Below are 27,474 nucleotides of genomic sequence, written 5' to 3' on the forward strand. Positions count from 1 at the left end.
AATTTCAGGAATTTTATAGTAGTGGGCTATGATAAAATAATGCAGATGTGATGTTTCTCAAACTAATAGCTGGATAAATAAATAAGATACTTAATCGAAATTTGATACATAATTTTTATTTTTATTTGAATCTTTGATATTTAGCTTGAAGTCACTTAGATCTATCTTTCAACATTTAGACAAAGAACAATGTACAGAACTAATCATTGTCTTAATAAAAAGGCAACAGAGAAAACCATATTTTTCATGCCAACAAGAAATAGAAAAGTGCTCAATTTCAACATTTGATTTTATTTTTATACATGTAACAGGTAGATGTAAATTCCTTTCCCAATTAAAAAAGTGATGCAGGAGCGATGCTGAGCTAAATAACAAATACTAAGATCAATATTCAATTAAAGACAGTTTTGCTTTTAAATAATGCTCTTGGCACACTAGAACATTTTCTTTTTCACTGGTGCTTATCAAATTGTGATATACAGTTGAGCCAACATTTTTTTTTCTAATTTAATAAAGCAGGCAAACAGCCTGTTAAAAATTCAGTACTCACATGAATGAAAACATTACTAATCACATAAAATGAATGCTACTTAACCACATAAATAAACACATCTGCACCATAATTTAGAGATGCAGCAATGCCCTTTGTCAGTGATATGATTTATCTCTGCTAGATGAGCAATTAAAGATATGGTATCTTTCAGACCGAGGCTAGTATGCTGGAGCATTCTGGGAATTAGACAATACAGGATGTTATCTTGGGATGGGTGCTTTAGGAATTTATGTCTTCCCAAAGATGATTGGCAAATCATTGCTCAGAGATCAGCCGCAATAAAAAAAATTTTTTGCGAGTCTCACCAGAGGTAAACTGAAGCCTTAGCAGCCCACCTGCACTATATCATTTAATGCTAAACTTGGATGTTCCCTTCATGGTTTAGAAGCCAAGTGAACACAGCACCACATTTCTTTTCCATTCCATCTAACACCAAGCTATTTTATAATCAAAAAGCCACCCCAAAAATGACGGCTTCACTATTTTGGGATAATTTGTTAGTATGCACAAAAATAAAGAACTTGTCTTTTCCAAAAGAACAACTGGAATAGGGATTGGGGAGCGTCAGAGAGGCTTCGTTTTGCCGGCTGGGCAGCCTGCCCATATAAGGGAGCGCTAGACAGCCGAGCGCAAAAGACACCTTTATTTGATTTTAACGTGGAATGGCTGGTTTCGTGCCAAACAGCGGGTGAAGAGACCGCTTTAAAGATCAATATCAGAGGGCCCCTGAAACGAAAGCCTGTAAGACAGTGTGCCCATATAAGGGAGCGCAGTCTTAAGTAGAGCTCTTGTGCCTGCAACAACGAGGTTCCAGCAATGAAAAAGCACTGTCTGAGCAAAGCTGTTGGGTCTGCTGCTACGAGGTTCCAGCAACAGTAAAATTAACATGGTGGCGGTTAATTTTGGCGGGAGCGCCATTTTGTAGAGGCATCCATTTTCTGCCTAGTTACAAGTGCATTACGACCCGAACTTTACTCAATCTGATTATAGAGCCGTTTTTTATTTGTCTTCAGTCCTCAGGGGCAAAGCCTCAAAAAAAAAAAAATTTCTTTTTGTCTCCCTAAACCATTTATTAACTTATTAATAGTGACTTTTAAAAAGATTACTACAGACTAATTAATTGTACTTTTACCTTTATTTAATATAGTCACAGTACTAGTACAGGCATTTACAGACGTTATGAAGGAATCTTCCAACGCACTCTATCCACAGCAGATCGCTCCCACCCAGCAGAAAGGTAGGGGTAAAAGAATCTGTAAGACCAAAGGATCAGCACAGGAGGCAGCTGACAAACTCAGAGCCAGGGCAAGAGCTAGCAGAAAAACTAAAGCTGATGAGCTGGCTGAGCGTAGACTACACAATGCGTTGGTAAAGCAAGTAGAAAAAAATTCAAAAGAACAAATGAACTTACTACAGTTAAGTCCTCCCAAAGGGGATCCCACAAATCAGCCAATGTTTTTCCAAGTGGGATCAGACATGGGAACTTCGGCCCAAGCAGTTACAAACATGCAGGATTCTGAAGTGCCAGGGTGTTCTTACTGGAATAATCCTGTATCTATGGCTCATTCGTTGCCTAAACCTGTGCAAACACAACACGCTGAACCAGGAGGACAATTAATGCCACTGGTGGTTCAGGAGTGGTTTATCCAAATGATCGGTCAGGAAATGATGGGGGAATTTCAGATGAACTATCCTATACAGGCAGAGTCAAGAGTAGGCCCCTCTCACTGTAGAAAACACTCCCACCCCCCTGGACATACTAGAACGTGTTCTCCTGCTACATCAGAAGATGAACACTCCGATTATTCAGGTAGGATTGAGGTCGATGAACCAGTGCTAGCGTTAGCTTCTTCAACTACTCTCAACGATTATGATGTCCTGAAAGGAGAAGACAAAAGAGCTGATTCAATGTGATGAAAGACACACCAGGAAGCTGCGTGGGCGGTCAAGACCGCCACAGCGGCATCCGTCTTTACTAGGGCCGCTGTGATACAGCTAAGACAAATGCAGCAGCAGGCACCAACAGACAATATAAGAGCCCATTTAGAGTTCAACAAAATCATAGCTGCATCAGAATATGCGGCAGACGCAACTTTAAACTCTGTCAAATTTGCTTCTCAGGCCATGTCTTTGGCAGTTGCTGCACGCAGGTCACTCTGGCTCAGATATTGGCAGGCTGATGCCAAGAAGAAATGGAAGCTGGCATCCGCACCATAGGAAAGCTATTTGGGGCATCCCTAGATCCCGTTCTCATCGAATCACGGGATAAATGTAAGATAATGCCGTCAGTCTTAAAGAAAACAGACAACAAATTCTCACCCTATTACACACAATCTTTTCGTGCCCCTTTCTACAGATCGACCCGTCAAGGTCAACCAAACTTCGGCCAGCGACAACAATTTCAGCAAGCTCAAGGCAACAACCACAAGGCAACAGCTCAACCACAGACCAAGCGGTTATTCCGTGGTTCATCAAGCAGACCGTTTCGAAAATAAAAATAGCAGCTTGGACGTTCCCGTTGGTGGCAGATTGCAAGGTTTTGCAGACCAATGGGAGAAAATGACTTTCAGGGTGCAGATGTGATTTGAACAAACCTTAAATGTTAGCAATCTGTTCCAGTCTGAAAGCTGTAGGTGATGTAGGAATGGGATTTTCCAGTCATTCATTTTTCTTCAGATCATTATTGTTTTTATCCCCTTGCCTAACTGAACAAAACTGGCAACAAAAATACAACCTTGTGTTTTCTAATTTGATTCAGAAAAACTGACATTTAGCACTCCTAAGAGAATTACCGAAAGCTTAAGTTGTGTGTTTTGCAAAATGTTCCTTTGAACTCCGAAGCTTTCTTCAAAGTAGTAGTTGTTTCAGGATGAAAATGGACGCTCTTCTTTTAAATTTAACCCACTGCTACATTATTTATATTAATTGCTCAATTCTCTCGGTAGGCTTGCATTGCCTGGAACTCACTCCCATAGTTTAATTTAGCCAAGGTCTGGAAAATTCTCTTGTTTTATAATTCCAGGAAAATAATAGAAATGAAAAGTTTACTGAAAGTTTACTCAATGCTCAGAAGATTGATTGGCTTGGAGCAAATTTTAACAATATAAAATACACTGCATAATAATTTTCAAAGTAGGATATATAGGGAAAGGTAAATATTCCTTTGGACTAGAAGAACATGTATGGCATTTGTTGAGGTAATTCCCCATTAGGAGAATGAGCGCATACAGGGAGACGTATTGAGATACGTGTTGAATAATACACACACAGCACACAGATACACTGTACAGTAAATGTAGGTTTTTACTTCCAGAAAGTTTAAGCAAAGTTCAAAATAGGCAGTCCAAAGTCATTCACAGGTAAATCAGTCAGTTTTCAATCCAGGGATAATCCAATAACAAAATCCAGTGTGAAAAACAGTTCAGTATCAGACTTACATCAAATCCATGAATATCAGTCAATTAGAAAAAATGGAGGAATGGCAATACTCTCCAACAGAAGGAAACTGAGAGACTCACTAAGACACACTCTCTTCTGAGACTAAGATTAAGACTAAACAACCCAGGTTTCTGGCTCCATCTTATGGTCGTTTGAGAAACCACACCCAATTACACTTTTAGGATTCTCTCTTTTTTTAAACAAACTATTGATTATAAAACTAAAATATCAAACAAACACATATACAACACACAGAAGAAAAAAAAGGAAAAGGAAAATGATTAAAAACTAAATTCTACTATCGACAGTCTGTGGTTCCTTGTTTGTTATCAATATTGGTGATATATTTACAAATACATCTTATTGCGAATATATAATTACTACCTCTTTTACATTTTACGTTGTTTACTAATATATTTTCTATTTTTGTTCTATCCAGTCATACCAGCATTCCCAGCTTCTATATTCTGATGTTTCTTTTTCCTTAAGTGCTAAGGTTAACTTATCCATCTCTGCACAGGCTGTTCTCTTCTGAATAACCATTTCCTCTGTTGGAATATCTGCTTGTTTCCAACACTGTGCAAAGGTTATTCTGGCTGCAGTAAGAATATGCAGTATTATATATTTGGCATTTTTAGGAATTTGTCTATTAAATATCCCCAATAGGAAGAATTCTGGTTTTAATTCAATTTGCTCCGCCGTTATTTCCTCTAACCATTTTTTTATTCTATGCCAGTATCTTTGGGCTTCAGTGCAGGACCACCACATATGAAAGAATGGTCCCTGTTTCTTTTTACCTTTCCAACAATTCGTATTCATGTTAGAAGACATTTTCGCTATTCTCGAGGGCGAGAGATGCCATCTATAAAACATTTTATAGGCATTTTCTTTATATGCTGCTGATTTTGTAATTTTATTATTCCTTGTCCAACCTTTTTCCCATTCTAATAATGTAATGCTACGTCCTATGTTTCTGCTCCAAGCTATCATGTTGCCTTTGACTACTTCCTCTTCTAATTCCATCTCTAATAAGTAATTATAAAATTTAGTTATATTTTTTTTTATCTGTACCTAATAGGATTCTCTTAAATAGACAGTATTAAAATGTCTATCCCGGTTTATATATTGTCCAACCCAAATAGCTGTTAGGTGACTTATATTCCTCTAGATATCTGGCTGAAGAGATAGGTCTGGTTGACTTGGGGCTTGAGAAAACATTTGCTTTTTGAATCAAACCCATATTTAAACTGGCTTTTAGAAATCTGACGTATATTTGTTAGCCTCCCCGTGCTCACCAAGTCCTTTAAAAAAATTCTGTGGACTTACTGGCATTTGATTTGTGCTTACAAAACCCAGATATATAGAAGGCGAATATATTAGAGATTCTGGAAGCCATGAATGCCGAACCTCTGTGTGCTTGAGGCAACTTTTGGTTCTTTATGTGGTTATCATGGAAAATAGCGCAAGGTTGTAGTACTTGGGAACCGTATATGTTTGAATTTGGAGGCTCTTGCTGTAAACTGTGGGTCCCCTCCAATTTTTTCTTTTATTATATCACTTGGTAACAAGGTAAGGTATTTAAAAATGGGTAAGAAATTATTCACTGCATTTATTGATCTAAGTGCGGCTTTTGATTCGTTAAACGGAAATATCTTGTGGAGGAAACTGGTGGACCTGAACATGGAGCCCAGACTCTTAGGGCCCTTTACTCAAATACCCATGTGAAAATCCATACTGGCCTAAATGGAGCCCTGTCTAAGAGCATACCTACCAATATTGGCGTAAGGTCTTTAGTATATCCTGCGTGTTGTATAATCCAGAACCATGCTAGCAGCTCCAAGCAAGGCAGGATCACTCAGGTCTGAGACAACCACATTCACTGTCTGGACAGAAAATAATGCTCGCTGACGAATCACATCTCTGACAACATTGACATAATGACTTGCCAAGACGCCAGAAAGTATAACCAGGGAAGGACTAATGGTGTGCAGAACATTAACAATTCCAAGGCCCAGGGCTGTTCCCGCTGTGAGGGAAAAAAGGAAACATGCATCAGGGAGGACATAAGAACGAGAGTTACATAAGAAAGACACTTTACCGATAGAAGAGAATATTTGCAGCTCAGGGTTGAACTGTGGGGTCCTTGGTATTCTCTGAGCTTGGTGCTTTTCTTGCAGGTGTTTCATTACTAAACTAGGTAACATCGTCAGTGCTAGAGCATCTTTTCATTACCTACTTTGGTAATGAAATGTCTGCAAGAAAACCACCAAACTCAGAGAGCACCAAGGACCCCACGAGTAACCTCTTATTATATATTAGCCTTTCCATCTGAATTCTTGCCAGATATTGGAACTAAAGCACCCATCTTGCTTTTGCCAATGCTGGCAAGGAATTCTTAGAAATGTAATCCCAACATGCTGGCATATGGCTACATTTTTTCTCTCACTATCTTCTCTAATTGAACAGAATGTGCACAACTCTTAAATGGTCAGAGAATCATAAATTAGCAACTGCCTCTTTCACCCCTCTTATTCAACTGTCCAAAATAAAGCAATTACCTACATTATGTGACTACATTCTGAGTCACTAACAGCTTAACTAATCATGATAAAAACAATGTATCATGCAATATAATAGACTCCAAAACATTGCAGATGTTTTGTATCTTTACAAATTCATTGACAATTTTTTTTGAGAACTACCAACAATTTAAAAAGTAAATACAGTTTGCTGAGATGAAAGGGGAAAAAATGGAGGAAAAAGTCCCAAGAACCACTGGGGAGTTTCAAAGTAAGTATGATTTCACTGATAAAAATTTGTTTCATGACAGTTAGATATATGCCAGTACAATCTAAATCCCTGTTTTCCATTGTCTGTTAAACCATCAAATATGGACACTAGAGATAAGACATATATGTGTGAGGGTGTGACTGAAATCTTTCAGAGAGGCCTGAAGAAAAGGAAAAGTATAGGTTGGAGTAGTAACGACCACAGTAATCATAATCGTGTGGGGCCGGGTTGGGGCCGTGCAGTTAGTTTTGCCTCCTAAGAAATCCCTGCAATTTTTTGGCAACATTTTCAGAAGTGGTCTGCCACAAGTCTCTTCCTAAGACTGTGAGAGGGATTGGCCTGAATTTATCAGCCAGCTTTGTGTTTAAGGCAGGACTAGAATACATGCCTCCCAATTACTATCCCAATGCCAATAATCATTGTATCAGTGGTTCTCAGTAGTATTAATGATGCTCTAACCTTTTTTAAAAAAACACTTTCTATTTATTCTTTGGATTAGATTATATAACTGTTGCTTTAAGCGCAAATATGATTTTCTTAAAATTTGATTGAGTCTATTTTCACAGGAGCTATCACAAAAAGAAATATCAAACATGGTTTCTACTACATTCAGGTTACATAAACAGGTTTCAGCAAAATCTCTTTTTAAGTTTTCAAGGATTAGATTGATTCTATGATAGCAAGTGTGCGCCAACAAAATTTAAATGAGGGCTTGTCCTCCAAAGAAACAGGAATTAAGACTGCCCTCCATTCATAAAAAGGCTCCCTTTCCTATTCTACTGATAGACCTCTTCCATTAGCAAGAGAATACTAGCTGAATACTTGCCAGGCAGCTTGGTTTTATGGTGTTGAGATGCTCTAAGTTATAGTGGCAATATGGTTATCCTGTTCTACCAAATAAGCAACATGTTTTGCCTCAATAAAGCACTTGGTGCTTTACCCAGGGGTGGGATTCAAATTTCTTAACAACTGGTTCTGTGGGCATGGCCTAATTTGTGGGTGTGACTTGGTGTTCATGTGACTGGGTGGGCATGGCTTGCTGACTGGGCATGGCTTTGTGTTCATGTGACTGGGTGGGCATGGCTTGTATATAAATATTGTAAATATTTATGTAAATATTGAATTTTTTATATAAAAAAGAGCAACTTTTACCCAAAATCAGGCAAAGCAGGCAAGCAGATTGAGTTGCTCACAGAATCACAGATTCACTTAGAGATCTACCATTCTGCAATTTATTACATGAGTCTGCACTGAAAAATAGAAGCTTCAGTCCCAAGGAAAATTCAGCTTTGCTTTTTAGATTAGCTAGAAAGCAAGGAATCCAATGATTTCCTGCTTTCTAGCTAATCTAAATCTCCCAGCAGAGCTGATAGTTGGAACAGCTGATGGTCAGAAAATAAAAGGAAAAATAGCAACTTACCAAAAATTAGGCTAACACAGGCAAGTTTGATGGCGCGCATACCAAGTAAGGAGTGAGTGGGAGGGGCAGGGCCACGCAATGGTGTGATTTGCCAGTTCTCTGAACTGGGTAGAATCATAACAACCGGTTCTATAAAACTGGACCGACCAGGTAGAATCCCATCCCTGGTGTTACCCCGAAGCCTCAACTGTCATCCCAAACTACTAGAAAAAGTTTTGTTCATCTGTTAAACAATTGCAACTGCTAGAACAAACTTTAGAAGCAAGTGAAGCAAAATAGTCAATTTAGTTTCAAATGTAGAAGTGCAAGCAGGGCTACAAAGAGCAACTTTAACAGAGTGATTCTGAACCACTAGCACATTAAATAACCTATCAAAGCTTTGCACAATTGTATTTAAGGTGATTCTCTGCACTTCTAACTATATTTTTTTTCACATCTACCCCTCCTTATCTTGCCTGGTCTATTTTTTCCTCTCTCTTTCCATTTCCAAAGGAAAGTTAAAATGATTATCAGGAGAAGGAGAAGGCCTATTTTTGGCATTGTTTTATAACAGAAGCAGACAAGGATGAGGCTACAGTAGCAATATTTACCACTAGCCAACATTCTAACAAAGATTTCAGTCTTAGGTTTGTATTTTTTACCTGTTCTAACAATATTGTCAGCTTTTGTGTTTCCTAGTTTAGCTGCCTGAATAAGGTGTGCAGCAGTTATTGTATCTTCTTTTTTCATAGACATATCTCCAATCAATAATGAATCATCTGTAGGGGAAAAAAGCAGAATTAGTAATTAAGAGGCAAAATAGAGAATGCTGATTATTACATTTTACCAAACATTTTTTTAAAAATTACAAGAATCTAATCTACCTATGTCATATTAATTAATTAATTAATTAATTAAGTTTAGTGCAGCTTTTCCCATAAATGAAGTTTTATCTCTTTCTTCTGGCATAAAATCCCATTGGCTTCCTACAGATGTAAAACGATTCCACATAAATACAGGTATGTATCAGGAAACAGTGGAATAGACCTAATCTGTTTGGGTTTTTTTTAAAACCAGCAAACTGACCAAGCAATGCTAATGCAGATTTAACCCTCACTTTCCTGATGCTGGATTTTATCTCCATTAAGTCCTTAAAAAGTTCTTAAATTGCCAAGGAAATCCACTTTCTTTTCTCTTTTTTACATTTACAAATGTAACTTTTAATTCATGCAATTGCCTATAAATGCACATATTGTACTCATATCCACATATAATAATACATTTTATTATTTTTATTATAATAGTAAAATGTAATATAAATTAAACTTAAAGAATGAATAGAAAGGAGTAAACAGTTCAAAAACAAGAAAAGTAAGAATATAATAAAGAAAAATATATAATGAATTCATCTTCATTTCAGCAACTATAATCATATTTAGTGACTCTACTCCCTCTGAAGTTAAATTTATTTCTTTATCCCGGTCCCTATCTATTATCTATGAAAAATTCATAAAACATCATCTTTTCAAGCCTGGTGTCAGCAGAAAGTACCTGAAAGGTAGCTAGAAGAACATATTTTGTTCTAACTTTGATAAAATAAGCCAATTTTACATTACTTCCTTTTACTTTTTAGTTCATTCAAATACTGCCATGGGATTTGATTTCTCTTCATTTTTTTTCTTTGTCCCATCACCAAGAGTTCTTCAAGGCTTTAAGAAGCCTCTTAAAATCCTTCTCCAATAAAATCCTAAATCCAAAACACTCCCTTGGTTTGTAGTTTGCATTTCTCTGGTAAATTTTAAAATCTGAGACAATTTCTGTTGTAGATCCGGTAAAAGATTTTTTTTAAAATCTGTCAGTTTTAAATCCACTTTTGATACCATCTCCATCTTGCCAGATAAAGTTTGTTCTACATCTGACATTTCTTCAGTCTGTCCATAGAAGCAGACATCATTACTAACTTTGTTGATACTGTGGCTACTATTATCTAATTCCATCCTTCCAAAGTCTCCTTCAGGATTTTTATTGACAAAATGTTTTGCACCATCTATTGGCCTTTATATCTTTATCTAAAATCTTTAGTCCCCTCTAGTGTCCAGTTTTTGAAATCATGAAATTGTTCATCTATGTTACGTCTTATATAAACCAAGAGATCTATTTTCCTGCAAGATATTTGTAGTTTATAATTAAATTTAAAATCCTAGTGTAGGGGTTTTGGTATTCCAATTTATCTGGACTCTTATTCCAATTATATCATTCTAAGAGCAAAATCTTATTTATGATTTTGCTCTTTATTTCAGGTTCTTTACGTTCTTAAGCTTTTGAGGACGTTTCAAAGAAAAAAGAAAAACAACAACAACAAATCAGAAAGTCCAGCTGCCTCTTGAAAAAGCACCTTTGGGACAACCATGACTTGGATGACTGAGAATCTCCATAAACTCTTTAAGCTTATGCTTAAATTTTTCTTTTGCTAAGGATTGAAGCAGACTCACCCAGCTTTTTCAAACCTATGTTTGAAATCAGATTAGTTTGAATTATAGAAGAGCAGCCCAGATTGCAAGGCAACTAATATACAGTATATAAGTGAATTTATTCATTAGCACGTGATGGATAAATTGCAATAAAGAAGGCTTTTCAGATCAGAGTTATATACAGGTAGTCCTCAACGTATGACCACAATTGTGCTCAAAATTTATGTTGCTAAGCAAGACATTTGTTCAATAAGTTTTGCTCCATTTTACGAGCTTTCTTGCCATAACTGTTAAGTGAATCGCTGAACTTATTAAGTTAGTAACATGCTTGTTAAGTGAATGTGGCTTTCCCATTGACTTGTCAGAAGATTGCAAAAGGTGAGCCCATGACCTCAGGACCCTACAACTATCATAAATATGAGTCAGTTGCCAATTGTCTGAATTTGGTTCATGTGACCATGGGAATGCCACAATGGTTGTACATGTGAAAAACAGTCACTTTGTTAACTTCGTGCTAAATGAATGACTGTAACTCAAGGACTACCTGTATATGTTGATCAAGGTACCTAATGTAGTCAGTGTGGATACTGGCATGTTAGTAGATTTACTTTTCAGCTAAGCTTCTGTTAATTAATTTGGCTTTGGGAAATAAAGTTAATACAAGTAGAAGTATGCATTTTGCTACCTAAATTAATAAATGGCAGCTATTAAGTGCCAAATATATTGAATATGATTTTTTTTTTAAGTAGCCTACACTTATGCACACCCTACTAGTAAACATGGGCATAAATAATAGGATGGAACCTTACTTACCATCATGTAATTTCTTAGCTTCTCTCTGCAAGGCTGTTCCAGAAGCATACGCTTCTATGCAGCCATGGTTCCCACACAGGCACTGTGGTCCATCCATTGCTACCACAATGTGCCCAAGCTCAGCAGCACAAAAAGAACTACCGTGAATTAATTCATTTTGATGAATGATTCCACCACCGATACCTGAAAGGAAAAACATCAGGACATTGTCGCTGAACTCTGGAGATCAGAAAATATATAGTAGTCCAAAAGATTCCTTTATCATAGGCAAATATAAAATCACACTTGACTGCCCAAACTTTATTTGAATGATTCATTGCTTGAAGGTGCTCGGTCCAGCCAATTTATTTTTCAATTTATACCCTTGCTCCCATCTTTTCTTGGTCCATTCCTTTCATATTCTTCAGTTTGTTTCTTTATCCAATGCTCCATTTATCCAGTTTTTCCTTTCCCCTATCTCTTCATACTCTTTAATATTTTGTTTAAAGACAGTAATTGTTCAACTGTACTTTTTAAAATTTTATCCCCAGTGTTAACATTAATGCCTCCTGCAAAACATTTATATGTAAGGGTTTCTGTTCATCTGTTTCATGGTTTTTGTCTTTGAATGTCGCATTTATGCATGTATTATACCGACAGAGGTGTCAACATTAGCTAGTACTATGGGAGGGATGAAAGATGGATTTGAACAGTGTTGTAAAGTGTTGCTACTGTAAAAACAATGTAACTTGAAAACACCACCCAGTTTTACATTTCAAATGCTTAAATTTCCTTAATAATGGATTAATTCTCCTGGAAATATAATTATTATATACACTGTTAACCTTTTAATCTTTGTATGCTATATAATGAGAAAGAGGAACTCTCCATTTTTTTTCTAATTTACACTCTGGAATTGGGAATGTGTCATGAGAAACCATCCTCTGCCTGACACAAGGTGCAGTGGAGGGGCTATTCCAAAGCCAAGGATTTAGCAGATCAGGTGGTCACTGCCCGTAGTTTGCGTCAGTTTAAATCTAATAAAATAAGAGGAACCATATGAGTAGTTTCCTATTATTTGCAGTAATCTCAATTCCCTGCCCAAATCTGACATTTCCTGTAGTTTAAGGGAATTTAATCATGTACCCAACATCTGGATAGAGATTACAGCCATTTGCACATGACCTATTACAATAAATACAACATCTGAATACAAGACAAAATTATTACTTGATTCCAAAGAAGACTGAAAACTGCTTTAGGAAGTTTGAGGAAATCGATACCTGTGCCAGTGATAACGGTTATAAAGTCTTCCACTCCTTTCCCATGTCCAAATTTTCTTTCTGCTAAAGCTGCACAATTGCCATCATTGTCCACCCAGACTGGCAAATGCAGGGCGTCTGATATTGGTGTCCGCAAGTCAATAGCATTCCACTCCTGAATAAGTTTTGTGGAGTGAAGAACAACACCTTCTTGGGGATCTACTCTTCCACCTGTAGATATGCCTGAGACACACAGCGTATATCAAGTTCTATGAAGAACAGAACTCTATTAATTCTAGCATTTTTAAAAAAGAATCCAAAATAAAGCTTTGTTAAGTGTTAGCTTCCCATTCCGAAACAAAACTGAACAACTTCCTTCCTCAACGAAACAACTAAATCTAGCAGTTCTGTTTTACGTGTAAGAAGAATTCTTCAATAAACCCCCAAATAAGTAAAGAACTGTTGTCATATGGTAACCCATGCCACAATTTTCTGTTTAAATTTGTATTATCTAATAAGATGCAGAGACACATTGTCTGAATTCCTATATATTGTTGATTGTACCTTAACGATATATAGTAACACACACACAAAAATTACAAGACAGTATCATAAAAAAAATGAAACAGGACAAAATCTTCAAAAAATTAGAAATTAACAGGAGCTGTCCTGCTTATTTCAATCTAACTCTTGATCAGTGCCTTTTCTGCCTATTATAATTTTGAGGGGGAAAGTATAATTGAAGACTATAAGTACAATTTATAATTGTCTGCAGAAGTACAACTTATTATGAGATATATAAGGCATGGGACTTGAGAATTTTATTTATTTATTTAGTCCCTCTGGATTAGGTTTTGGCTCCTGGAGACTGCCTGGAGAAGTCCCTGCAGTTTTCCTGGGAAGGTTTTTCAGAAGTATTTTGCCAATGCCTCCTTCCTAGAGCTAAGACAGAGTGACTGAAATAAAGTCATCCAGCTGGCTTTATGCCTAAAGCAGGGCTAAAACTCCCACTCTCCCAGTTTCTAGCCTGGTGCCTTAACAACTGTACCAAACTGGCTCTCTGAGAACTGTATACCAATTTTAATATATTAATCCATTTTGCAGTCCATAAACACCAAGATATCTGTTTGTAAATTTCAGCACATAGCAAACACTTCCTTTTATTATATCTGAAATGCACAACAACTTCTTGCCTTCATTGCATAAAACAAAAAAATATGATGCTTATTAAACTTACCTACGCCCAAAATTCTGCAATTCAGGTCTACTGCTTCTGAGGCAGCTTCTATACACATCTTAAGGATCAATTCTATTCTATCCTCATAAGTTTTAGGGTTCAGTTGTATGTATTTCTTAACAATTTCACCCTAAGAAAAGAAAAGCCCATCAAACTCTTATTTTTTACTTTCTTCTGTCATAAAGTGCTGTTCCCACAGGTTATAAAATACGGCACAGACTATGTGCCATCAAGCCATTGTCAATTCTACTGACCAGTCAGAATAAAAATTGGAGATGAGACATGTATTCAATACAATAAGCAAAAAAGTGCTGTATACTGGTAGTCCTCAACTTACGACCATCTGTATGGTGACCATTTGAAGTTACAGCGGCACTGGAAAAAGTGACTTATCACTGTTTTTCACACTTACAGCCATTATAACATCCCTATTGTCATATGATCACAATTCAGGCATTTGGCAACTAGCGTGTATTTATGATGATGATTGCAATGACCTGGGGCCCACCATTTGTAATCTTCCCAGTGGTTTCCAACAAGCAAAGTCAATGGAGGAAGTCAGATTCGCTTAAGGCTGTATGATTCACTTAACAACCTCAGTGATTTATTTAATAATTGTGGTAAAATGGGGAGAACTCACTTAACAACGATCTTACTCAATGAAGATTTGGGGGTCAAGTGTAGTCGTAAGCCGAGGACTAACTGTATGAAAAGAGAAGTCTTTGTATGTGTGTCTGCACTTTCCTGGCCAGACAAACCACATGCCCAACCTCACTCTCAGCTTATTTGCTGGCCTGCAAGGGGGATGAAAATGGTGGGGTTAATGCCTTTTGCACCCTGAAAAGAACCATGTGTAAGACAATCCTGGTTTAAGACGTCTTTTAAAAATTAATTCAGTTAAATTAATCCTATGAGTTAAAAACAAACCAAGCAAGAGTTTTAAGGGGACAAACATCCTGTTCTTAGGGGGCCTAAACTTTATAGAAGGTGCTATTATAAAAGAGCTCCATTATACAGTGAAAGGAGAAACGGCTCCGCTAAACAATGCCCACCAACTGCAATTTTTTTACAATGCTTTTTTTTACAATGCTTATGCAGTCCTAAGGCAGGTTTGTTACGACATGGGAGTCCAAGACCACATTGTGGGTAGCAGTGCAGAACAGAATTCATTTTTAGCAACTTTTCTTTAGATTTTTTTTTACTTTACATAGCTCACCCTGTGTTTCCTGAATCAGGATGTATCTACATATGATAGATCTTCATTTGGTTTTAAATCATTGTTTCACTTAAACCAATTCATCTAATGTTTAGATTGCACTTTAGTATAATGGATTGTTTGAAAATTGGAATTATTTAGTTGCATTTATATTCCACCTGTTATCCAGGACTTTGTGATATGGGGTCTAGTCTCAATTTAACTCCACAACAACAGGGGTAGGTTAGGTTGTAAGGTAATGAATGAGCTTTAATCACTTTGCATACAGAACACCACAGCATGTTTTATATATATATTTAAAAGTTTTATTTTATAGAGAATTGATACTGATCAGTATTATTTTCTCTTTTTTTCCTCCATGTTTTCTTCTGATATCAGAGTTTTTTTTTCTTTTGAATATCTAATTTATTACCTTCTTAGAAGAAGCTGCCACATTTTAGTAAGATGGCATTCAGGGATCATTTAAAATTTTTAAAATGATTATGCTATTTAAAATTATAAGTGTGTTATTCTCAGCATGACACACACACACACACACACACACACCCGTGGATATAAACCATTCAGATTTATAATTACCTTCATGCTGACAATTGCTACTCGGAGATTCGTTCCACCCAGATCCACTGCCAGTGCACTCTGGGTTTCTAAGATATGATCAATATCTTGGGAAATGCTTTCTTTCACAGTAGGGAAGCAGAATTTCTTTTGAAGGGGTTCCTCAAGGTCAATAGATTTAAGGAACTTCAGAATTCTTGGAACAGCATTTCCATCGCCATATATTTTTGAACTGTAGTATCAAATGAAACAAATTATAATATTTCAAAACAGAAGGAAAGTATCCTACAAGCCAAACTTATAAATTCAGATTGTGAGTACACAAAGAGAGATGCCAGAAGGGATAAATTTTGAAAAAGTCATTTAAAAATGGTTCTTCAATATATTTACAACATTAAGCTAGGAATGCTTAGCACAGTGCTGGGATAATTAGTAAGACAGAAATTAATGTTTGCATTTATTTTCATTGGAGAGGAAGAGATGCATCCTCCTATCCTTCCGCAAGTGCCTGAAGGCTTTTACTATGTTTAATAGAATCGATTTCAAAGTAAATATGCAGAGAATTGCCATCTTACTTGTTAATTTTAATATTAATAGAACCATGGTAGCATTAATAATCTGTGCACTTTTTATGCCAGCTAATCAGCTTGGTTTATATCTGATAATAATAATACATTTGTTTTTTTCCTTCTGCTTTGGTAGCCATCCTGCAAATTCTAAATTAAGCATCGATGCACAGATTAATGGCAACATATGTTAACCTGCTCTTATTTTAACTTGCTTATTCTTCGTACGCTAAGGTGTCCTCAAACAGAAAGAACCTCAGTTCATCTGAAGGAAGTTTCAAGAAGCAAAGGAAATTGGAAAGAAATTTGTAAGCACAGTTGTGATCACATGACTTTTTCACTTGGGACTATTTCATTTAATGACCAATTGCTGGTACCAATTGCTGGCATTAAGTGAGGACTACTTATAATTGTGAGTAGAAAAAGTTATCTACCGTAGGATGCCAAGTGCATGACATAAACTAGGTCAATAATTCTAAAATCACAGACACTTGATCAATCCTATTGTCAGATAGCAGTCACAAATTCCTGGGACTGTCTATTACCAACAAAAATTAAATCAAAGAAGTTCAGAAAGGTTCTGAACTATAGGACATATATGTATGTAACACAAAGTTCTAACTTTTCTATTATAACCTTTTTAATTTGTTATGCTAATTACTTTACACTAAACTTTATTTTTATTACAAATAAATAATAATTAGTATCTGACTGTACAGAAACTGTAAGCTTGTCAATGCCAGATCATACCCATTCACTAATCAAGAATTAATACACCATAAAGCTACCTTAAGGATGTTCATGAAAATAAATATACCACCATAAATACAAATCAGCAAAAAAGATTGGCAATCTATAAAATGACTACGGGGGAAAAATTGCCCTTTCGTAAAATGCTACAGTGGCAGATATAACCAGCAGATTTACCAAATACTTTTTTGCTTCTTTTCCTGAACAATGTTTGTTATTACCTGGACAGGCAGATTCATTTCCATACAAAATGCAGCCATACATCATTTTTATTCTCTAAAGTAGCTCCTGGAACCCATCTGGGTTATAAGAGTTTTCTCAAAAATCAAGATGGTGCTGGAAACTAGTGTTCTGTAGGATGCCAGCTTAACTATTTTGATGAAAAAAACATCTAGCTGAGCAGGGAATCTGGGATTTGGCAAGGGCAGTATCTATGGACACAGCCTTCCATACACCCTTTATCTTTCAAGGTAAAAAACAGGCAAGCATATTTTTTTAATGTATGGTAGTAGTAAATCTGAAGCAAACAGATATACATCAGCGAAATGAATTATGCAAACTATCATTAACTCTGTAGGACAGCATTTTTAAATACAAAGATACTGTTTCGTTTATCACACAACTGCTTTCCCAATGCCACGTATTATTTGTAATCAGCTTATTTGTAATAAGCTGATGCTTTGAAAAATTTGCAACACATAATGATAGTTTCTCTTGGTACCTTAATTTTTCTTATACTCACCAAGGGTATTGTTTCCCAAACTGGATGTGCAAAGCTCGAAGTATCTTGTCCTGGGAATCAGCATCTCGCACGTGAAGGACATTCTCTCCTTAAAAAAAAACCAAAAAAATACCCCCAGAACATTAAATATCGTATTAGAAGAAACTGAATTTAAAATGAAACATACTTGCTTAATACAAAAGAACTAAATGCTGGACCAAAAAATAGTTTAATAATCTGACTTCGTTACTCTTGCATTGCAGCAAATAGTATAATTAATAATAATGCTATAATTATAATTAACATAATGCTGATGATACTCAGCTGTATGTCTCGGCCCGTGGTGAGTTAAGTGTTGCTGTGTCCTCCCTCTCACAGTGCCTGGAGGTTGTTAGGGGCTGGATGGCGAGCAACAGGTTCAAACTAAACCCTGGCAAAACCAAGTGGCTCTGGGTTTGGGGTTTGTTGGTTTAGGGAGAATTACCACCTTTAGTCTTGGATGGGGTGGCACTACCTCAAACAGACCCTGTGTATAATCTAGGGGTTTTCCTGGACTCACGGCTCCTGTTCGAAGAGCAGGAGGCGGTCGTGGCCAGGGGGGCCTTTGCGCAACTGCGGGTTGTGCACCAGGTACACCCTTTCCTGGATCAGCGGTCCCTACTCACAGTCACTCATGCCCTGGTCACTTCCCATCTTGATTATTGCAATGTGCTATACATGGGGCTGCCCTTGAAGAGCATCCGGAAGCTCCAGTTGGTGCAAAATGCAGCAGCCTGCATTGTTTTATGCAGACCCTGGTATACACATGTATCACCTCTCCTGCAGGAGTTGCATTGGTTGCCAATTTGCTTCTGGGTACGATTCAAGGTGCTGGTTGTCACCTTTAAAGTCCTTCATGGCTTGGGTCCAGGTTATCTGAGGAAACATCTCTTGCCAGTGACATCTACCCGACCCATTAGAGCGAGGAGGCAGGGAATGCTGCAGGTCTCACCCCTGAGGGAGATACACCTGGTGGGACCTAGAAGAAGGGCCTTCTCAGTGGTGGCGCTGTCTCTCTGGAACATCATTCCCCCAGGGATTAGAATGGCCCTCTCATTAATACTATTCTGAAAGGCACTGAAGACCTGGTTTTGCCAGCGGGCCTGGGGAACCCAGAGAGGGATGGAACCCATCAGATGGCTGGTGTGATCCGCTGTCATCGGGGTGGGGGTGGGGTGGGAGTTGGTTTTTGTTTCGTTTGTTTTGTTTTTTGTTTTCCCAAATTTTGTTCTATTGTACTTTACTAATTTATTTGATTCTTTTTGTTAGTTCTTATTGTTTTTATTTTTATATTTTGTTTTAAATATGATTTTACATTGTGTAAGCCACCTCGAGTTGCCACGGGCAAATAGGCGGCAATATAAAATCAAATAAATAAAATAAATAAATAAATTATTAAAACAATTAAATGACCTAAACATCCATTTCTTTTTCTGTATTTTAATTATTGTTAGTTGCCTTGATTTCTTGGTTGAAAAAATAATAAAACAAATTACATCTGGTTTCTGGTTTTCATATATGTTGACAAGATGCATATTTTAAAATATCATTTGCAGAGCTGAATTAATAAAAGGGTGTACTCATGAAAAGCACAGATGGACAAATGGTTGATGGACAAATAATGCATTTCATTCTATAATCCACAAATCTTAACAGAAATTAAAATATAAGCCTGTTCATTTGGTCTCTTAACTGCATCGAGCAATTACCCAAAGAAGTGCACTCAGTTAAAGAAATCATACAAGTAAGTAGGCTTCCTGTTTCACAGGAAGAGAAAAATAAACCCAGAAAATACATTTCCTCTAATTTTACCTCGCTTTTCTAGGCTTGTCTTCTTGATTATAAATTACAATTTTAATCAGCCCCCTGTTCAAGTCAGAAAATGTTTTGCTTCCATAGAGATACAGTGGTAATGACTGCCCAACCCTGCCCCTCAATTTCCATCAATAAATTGAGCAAGATATGCTCCCTTCCAAGTTTCAAATTCTCCCTCTCCATTTCCCTTGCAGCTTTAATAGTTTGGGAAGAGGGGAGAATGACAACTGAATTCAGGAACTAAATTCTACTGGAAGTCTTCACTTAGACCTTGTGTACTATCCAAGCAACCAACTTTCTCTAGCCACCTGACAATTGGAGCTTCTATGCTACTCTCTGCTGCTAAAGTTGCAGGACATAACCATAAGCCCTCCATCATAAAACCAGGAACATCTGCACCAGCATACATTTACTTGACAAACATGCAAATGCCGAGTTCTAAGAGACAGATTTAGTGCAATGTGGAAATTAGCTTGGACATCAACAACTTTTTGGCTCACAGCTGAGAACTTTGTTTTGTCATATTCAGGAAGAAAGCCTCTTTTCCACACTGCCTAGGAAATGTTAACTACGAATAGTCATGGACTTACAACCATTCACTTAAGAGACCGTTCAAAGTTACAGCGACACTGAAAAAAGGGACTTGCAATCAGTCCTCATACTTTGAATCACCGTAGCATCCATAGTCACATGATCAAAATTTTGGAGCTTGTTAGTCGGCATGTATTTATAACGATTGCACTGTCCTGGGGGATCATACAATCATCATTTGCCACCTTCCCAGTAGCTTCTGAAAAGCAATGTCAAAGGGGGAATCCAGATTTGCTTAACCATGTGATTCTCTTAATAGCTAAAGTGATTTGCTTAAGAACTATGGCAAAAAAAAAAGATTGTAAAATCAGCCACAATTCACTGAACAACTGTCATGGTTAGCAATGGAGATTCTGGTTTCAACTATGGTCGTACGTTGAGGACTATCTACAGTGTTTCAATTCTACATAAACAGTAACTTTCAGTTTGTCATTCTCTCCACCCTTCAGATTTCAGGTTCTAGTTAAGAGCGTGACCACAAGAATCTTATCTCTAGCATGAAAAACACATGTTTTTCTTTAGTCTCACTAAAGAATTTGACATGACTACAGAAAGTTTTCAATTAAAACAAAGTAACCTAATGCTACACCATCATTGCTGTTTTAAATACCTGTTTCTCTCCCTATCTGACGGGTTCCAAGATTGATGACAGGGGTTCCAAATGCCCCAACTTCTCGTACACCACAGCTGCTGTTTCCAATCATGCAACCTGCATGAGCCAATAGCTGGATGAACTGATCAAAGGGAACATTTTTTACCGCACGGAAATTTGGGTGATGCTCAATTCCTTTCTTCCTCATTACCCGAACCATTTCTTTGCTCCCTAGGATAAAAAGACGATAAGACTTTTAATGTATTTTGAATAAGCGTAAGAGAACTGTGAAGGTATACAGAAATTATTACAAGCCACTTTGCTTAATGGAATCAGAAGATAATCTTAGCGCTGATCAATTATTGTAATTCCTTTTCAAGATAATCTTTATGTCAGGGTTCCAAGTAATACACCCATAATAGAACTCCGAGGCAGGTAGATTCCTCAAAGAATTGGTTTATTGGATATATCATATTGGTACACAGGCTGGTGAAGACCTACTCTGAATATTCCTGCGATTTTACCTAATTAAAAGTAAAAGGTTTTCCCCCTTCCCCAAGCAATCAGTCACATGGTACAATCATGTCTTCCCATTGCCTGGTAACTTCACTCCTCCTCTCTCCTGTGGGAACGTCCTTTGTTCCCAAGACAAAGTATTTTGTTTTGGCTACAAACCCCATCTATCTCTATTGCCCCTCCCTATCCTTCAGCTCAAGTGTGGCAACACTGAAGCTTAGAAAATGGCCTCGCTCAGGCCAGCTTCAGGGCTGACGCTTTATGTACCACATTCTGCATATTTGTGTAAGAAATGTCTAACTACTCGGACAGAAAAAAAAGGCTTCTACTTTTAGCTTTCAAAAATGCATTCCAGTTTCTAAAAATCTCCAGTGTTAATATGAAGCAACCCAACAAATACAGAAAAGGAATCTACCATTCTGTCTTATTCCTGGATTAGTTACTAATCAAATATTTGACATCAGAATAAAAGTTAAAGAGGATGAATGTGACTCTTTCTTTTATGAGCAAAACAAATGTGGGCTTAAAGATGATTTAAACTTTAGATGGGGAACGTGACACTTTATTTTACATAAGAGGATAGGAATCTGGGGAAGTTCTCTAAAGGTTCAGAGGACAGAAAAGAAGCTGAATGGTCTTGAATATTCATTAGAGACAGTTCTCGCTTAACCATCACTTGTTCAGCTACATTACGATGGTGCTGAATAAGAGGTACTTATGAACAGTCCTCAAAGCTCCAGCCACTGCAGCATCCCTGTGGCCATGTGATCACGATTTGGAGGCTTGGCCACCAACTCGCAATTATGACGTTGCAACATCTCACAATCACACGATTACCATTTGCAACCTTCACTGCTGGCTTCCCCAAGCAAAGTCAATGGGGAAGCTCCCAGGACTTAACAACAGTGCAGGATTTGCTTAATAATATCAACTACAAGTCCCAGAACTGCTGTTGCTAAGCTCCACGATCATGTGACATTGCACTTTACCTTGGTAGGTAAAGTGTTTAGTGGTGGAATTTCCACTCCCAATTACGCTTGTTAATCAAGGATACCTGTATTTCTGTCAAAGAAATGAAAGGATAATAATCACAGCACTATCGCTTAAATTTTATGCATATATTAACATTTCTAATACAGTACATTAACATATTCATAACAGTCATATCAGTCACCTGCATCAATATTTGGGAATAAAATCAAAGTCCTCTTGTTAAAAGAGATGAGGGCATCCAAAGTCAGTTCAAACATCTTTACAGAATGTTTAATGTCTGTGGTCACAGGATGCTGTAAAGCGATTATATACTCTTTTGGCTTCACACCCTCACCTGTGAAAACAATGTAAATGTACAAACTTAAAAAGCAAAATTGAGTTACAAAAAAAAGCACAGAATTCATTAAAGACCATGGTGACAGTCAGAAAAAAAAGTTCTAATGTCAAATCCAGATCACATGATGCCTCAATTTATGACAACAGTCATAATTCCGGGCTCAGTAAGTTGAGGACTACCTGTAACAAGATCCCTTTTTCACATTCTAATGTGAAAAGTATGCTGATAAGATTAATCTAGACTTCTGTTCCATGGTGCAGCTGTGGAATTTACAGATTATAAATTCTACTATATATTCCAAAGACAAACATCTTTGGTACATCAAATTGTAACTACCAACTATAAAGGCAAACCCCAACAGAGGACAGATAATCCTCTTTTTGCTATGTGCCTGGGATTATACAATAAGATTATGGGGCAATATGAACTTGATGGGTTGTACTCTGCTTCATGAAATTGTAGTCTTACATATACATACACAACTCATTTACCTAACCACATCCGAATAATGCTCATATAATCCTTATTTTTGGCGGACAGCAGCTTATCATACGAAGGGCATCCTGCTAGAAGGATGCGATCGTGGTCTTCACACATAGAGATCAAATGCTGTTCTGCACTTCTTGTGCAACACACATGGTAATGAGCCAGCTTGGTAATGGCATGCCTGATGGAGTCATCTATGGTCCCGCTGACTTCTCCACCTTCAATGTGAAGGATTCGAATGTTCATTAAGGCAGCAGAGGTAGCTAGTGCTAAAGCATCAAACCGATCTCCGTGGACTATCATTATGTCAGGTTTCAGGCGATTGAGCACATCGGGCAACTTGACTAAGGCAAGACCAACGGATTCCACCATAGCTGCTTCATCTTCTCCTCTTACTATTGTGTGTAATCTGGTGTGGATGTCAAAGTCATCTTGTTCAATCATACGGTAGGTATTCCTGGAAAGAGGGAAGAGGAAAAGTGCTTAAGACTGCAGTGACATACACTTTAACATCAAAATGATTCAGTATGCTAGTTACTGAAATTAATGGTAGAGTCAAAATATTTCTCTGACAACGATGGGTAATATGAACAATTTCGATCCCAAGAAATATAATAATAATAATAATAATAATAATAATAATAATAATAATAATAATAATAATAATAATAATAATAATACAAAAACAACTGGAGCACCACTTGAACACCATTGGCATTGACAAATTTGCCATCAGTCAATTGCAGAAGGCAGCTTTACTTGGAACTGCTTCCATCCTGCAACTATCTATAACACTGTCAAACATCCAGATTTGCCTATCCCAGGTCCCTAGTAAGGACTTGATAGGTAGACAAAAATGCCAAACCCAGTCTGAACATCTGGCTGAGTGTATGATGATCAATAATAATAGTAATAATAGTGACTGTGGCAAAAGTAGTACCAATAGTAATAGGGCCTTCAGTGCAATTCCAAAACAACTGGGGCACCACTTGAACACTATCAACAATGACAAAATCACCATCATCAATAGCAAAAGCCATCTTTGCTCAGAATAGCTTTTATCTGTAACATCATTAAACATCCACATCTGCCTCTCCTAGATCCATGGGAAGGACTCAACCAGTGGATGAAAAATGTCCAATCTAATCTAAACCTCTGGCTGACTGGGGAACCAACCATCATCATAATAATAAAATATTATTAATAAAACCATTCTTTAAGGGCTGTACAGGTAAATCCTCGACTTACGGCCACAATTGAGCCCAAAATGTCCATTGCCAAGCAAGACAGTTAAAGTGAGTTTTACTTGCATTTTATGACCTTTCTTTCCACAGTTGTTAAATGAGTCACCTCAGTTGTTAAGTTAGTAACATGGTTATCAAGTGAATCTTGCTTGTCAGAAGGTTGTAAAAGGTGATCACACGACCCCTGGACATCACAACTATCGTAAATACATGCCAGTTACCAAGCACATCAATTTTGATCACGTGACCATAGGGAAGCTGCAACAGTCATAAGTGTGAAAAACGGTCATTAGGTCACTTTTTTCAGTGCTGTTGTAACTTTGAATGGTCTCTACACAAATGGCTATAAGTCCAAAACTATCTGTATCTGGAGTGCCCCTCCAAGGTAGGTATAGCAAGTATCTGTAAGTCTGTTCCCAATTATTAAGAAATACTGACTTCAGAAATCATTAAAAAATGCATACATTTCAGCAAATAAAGAAACATCTCTTCACAGGTATCTGTTGCAAAAATGAAGAACTGGGACAGATTATCACTGGTTTCTGTTGCTATTCTCAGAATCATTACAGCAGGAACTTGTATCATTGTTGAACCTAAAAAGATAGAGACCTAAGGTATGGATTCCTGGTAATTTTCATTTAAAGATCAGCTGCTTAACAAATGGTCAAAGTTAAGACAGATTTTTTTAAAAGTTACTTATGACTCTAAGAGTTACAACTGCTGCATGCTCACTTCACGTGCCACCCTATGATCACATGATTTGGAATACTTGACAACCAACTCACATTTATAACTGGTTACAATGTACAATGTACATTGTACTGGTCACATGACTATGATTTGTGACCTTTTTGCCCGTTTCTGACAAAAAATGCCATTCAGAAGGATCGGTTTGCTTAATAACCAGGTGGGTTGCTTAATGACAATTTCCTTAACAACCAATGACTTGCTTTACAAGCATCATAAAAATGGTTCTAAAGGTGGTGACCAAAACGACTTACAATCAAAATTCCCGGCCCAGTTGGGGAGGTGGGGCTGGCATCGCGGCAGTACGACACACAATCTTGAAGCTCCAAGATCGCTGTCGATATCTTTGCTGCTGGATGGTCCTTTTGGACCTAAACTGTCCCGTAGAGACAGTGACAGAGAAGAGCACATCCTGTTGATCCAGGGGACACCGCAAAGTCCCTGGTAGATCCAAGAGAAGCTCTTTTTTCCAGCGGCAAAGAGGCGGCCATTGAAGCTGCTGAAGCTGGTGCAGCTCCGGACGGAAGAGAATAGAAGAGAAAGTGTGTTGGTTTGGTGAGATGATTTTCTTAAACTTTATTATTTGAGACAACACCCTAAGAAAGAAATTGTAAAATTTGAAGACAGAAGAGGCTAAGCAGCGATTTTAAACAGGAAGTCAAAATTAGTGGGTTTTTTATTATTCTATTGCTGGATTGCTTATGTACGCTTTTTAACTTTAAAACTGGACTCGTTTTTTTTCTTTTCCCTTTTCCTTTTTTTTTTGCTTTTATAATATTTTATGTTAGGGATCCTTTTTTAAGTTTTCCTTTAAGTTTCTAATTAATTTTTGCTTTTTAAAATACTTTTAAATCTTTTGTTTTGGATAAAGGTGGGGGAGTGAAAGTAGAGGAAAATAAGTAACACTGCCACCCAGAGGCTTGGAAACATTGTTTTCTTTCATTTTCTGAAGACTAGATAATGCTAAGAAAGAATTAAGGGTTTTCTTCAAGGACTTTGAGCCTGTTTGATAAGATAGAGGGAAGAGCATGGAAGAATGTTATTACAGGTGCTCTTCTGGATTACTATCAGTGGCTGGAGTCTGGTGTTGAAAGAAAGTTTGGAATTGAAAGAAAGATTATAAGACTCTTGGGAAGAGAGTTATAAAATCTGTTTGGAACCTAACAAAAAAGCCTTGGACATTATACAGAAGCAGTGTGTTCTTCTTTTCTTTTTTTCTGATAGAAAGTTGGCTTTCTTGCTTTGTGTTTAGCCTCTACTTACACCCTCCCCCCAAGCTACTTATTTTTGGTGGACTTCTGTAATTTTGGCTTTTTGGAAAGTTTCTTTTTTTATTTTTCCTTTTCCTTTTTATTATTATTATTTTCTTTTTAAGGGAATAGATTTTTTCCCTCCCCTTTTCCTTTTTTCATCTCCTTTTTTATATTGGATTTATTGTGGCTCTTTTTCTTTTCTTTTTATATTTGGGAGATTGTTTATGGTATTGTCTGGCCCATTCCACTCCGATTAATTGGATTAAGGTATAGAAAAGCCTGAAGAATTTTCTTTTTTCTTTTGTTTTTCCTTTTTATCTTTACTTGGAATTACATTTGTTCAATATACAAGTGGATTAAGGTGTAGAAGAACCTGAAGATTTTGTATTGTTTGAAATATTATAATTATTGTGAAATGAGTAGGAAAAGAACAGTGGCTGGCTCTTCAATACCAAGTTCTTCCGCTTCACCATCTGGAGGATAACAATCAATACAGATGATGTTGCAACAAGAAAAAGAACAGGAAAAAGTGATGTTGAAGATGATTATGCAAGGAATTCAAAACATACAAGAACAGAGAATATTGAAAAGAGAACAGAGAATAGAGAACAAAGAACAGAGAATATTGAACAAAGAACAAGGAAAACAGATGAAAAGGTTGAGAACATCCACCAAATGATGATGAAATATAAGGACAGATTCCAAAAAATTGAAGAAGATAAACAAAGAGACAAGAAGATAGCAGATATTGACTGTAGACTAAGCGTGGTTGAACAAAATAAGAGTGGAATGTTGGAATGGGAGATCGACAGATCAGAATTTTATCTCAGATTTCAAAATATAGAAGGGAAAAAAAGGGAAATCTTGGCAGAAATAATGACAGAAATTTTGGCTGAGGCATTGGAAATAACTAAAGAGAAGATGATGGATGGAATAGACAAGGTGTTCCAAGTCTTTACAAGATATGCAATAAGAAATAAATTGCCAAGAGAAGTCCATATCATATTTACGAAAAAAGCTACTAAAACGCAAATACTACAGATGGCAAGAGAGAAAACACTGAAATATAAAGACAAGGAGATTGTGGTCCTGAAACAAGCACCCAGAA

General features: G+C 37.0%; 1 protein-coding gene across 19 annotated transcripts in view; it reads right to left on the reverse strand.

Annotated features, from left to right (window-relative positions):
• Window positions 1–100: 100 nt before the first annotated feature.
• Window positions 101–27,474, reverse strand: part of GNE (glucosamine (UDP-N-acetyl)-2-epimerase/N-acetylmannosamine kinase) — a 62,481-nt gene continuing 35,107 nt past the window's right edge. For 5 of the 19 annotated variants that reach the window (XM_087926363.1, XM_087926377.1, XM_026712702.2 and 2 more), the window contains 11 exons: window positions 23,128–23,579; window positions 22,481–22,633; window positions 20,809–21,021; window positions 17,775–17,862; window positions 15,738–15,948; window positions 13,943–14,072; window positions 12,727–12,948; window positions 11,465–11,647; window positions 8,843–8,959; window positions 5,763–6,017; window positions 101–2,431 (listed from right to left, as the gene is read on the reverse strand). In XM_087926363.1, coding sequence (XP_087782489.1) covers window positions 5,782–6,017; window positions 8,843–8,959; window positions 11,465–11,647; window positions 12,727–12,948; window positions 13,943–14,072; window positions 15,738–15,948; window positions 17,775–17,862; window positions 20,809–21,021; window positions 22,481–22,633; window positions 23,128–23,579 — 2,005 coding nt within the window. In that variant the 3' untranslated portion in view covers window positions 101–2,431; window positions 5,763–5,781. Of the gene's footprint in view, window positions 4,854–5,762; window positions 6,018–8,842; window positions 8,960–11,464; window positions 11,648–12,726; window positions 12,949–13,942; window positions 14,073–15,737; window positions 15,949–17,774; window positions 17,863–20,808; window positions 21,022–22,480; window positions 22,634–23,127; window positions 23,580–25,367; window positions 25,474–27,474 lie in introns of those variants that run through there. The other 14 variants (XM_087926364.1, XM_087926378.1, XM_087926366.1 and 11 more) reach the window with 4 other exon arrangements.

Source organism: Pseudonaja textilis, chromosome 2 (genome assembly GCF_049901715.1).
Source record: "Pseudonaja textilis isolate UNSWEBS1 chromosome 2, rPseTex1.2, whole genome shotgun sequence".
Taxonomy (NCBI): domain Eukaryota; kingdom Metazoa; phylum Chordata; class Lepidosauria; order Squamata; family Elapidae; genus Pseudonaja; species Pseudonaja textilis.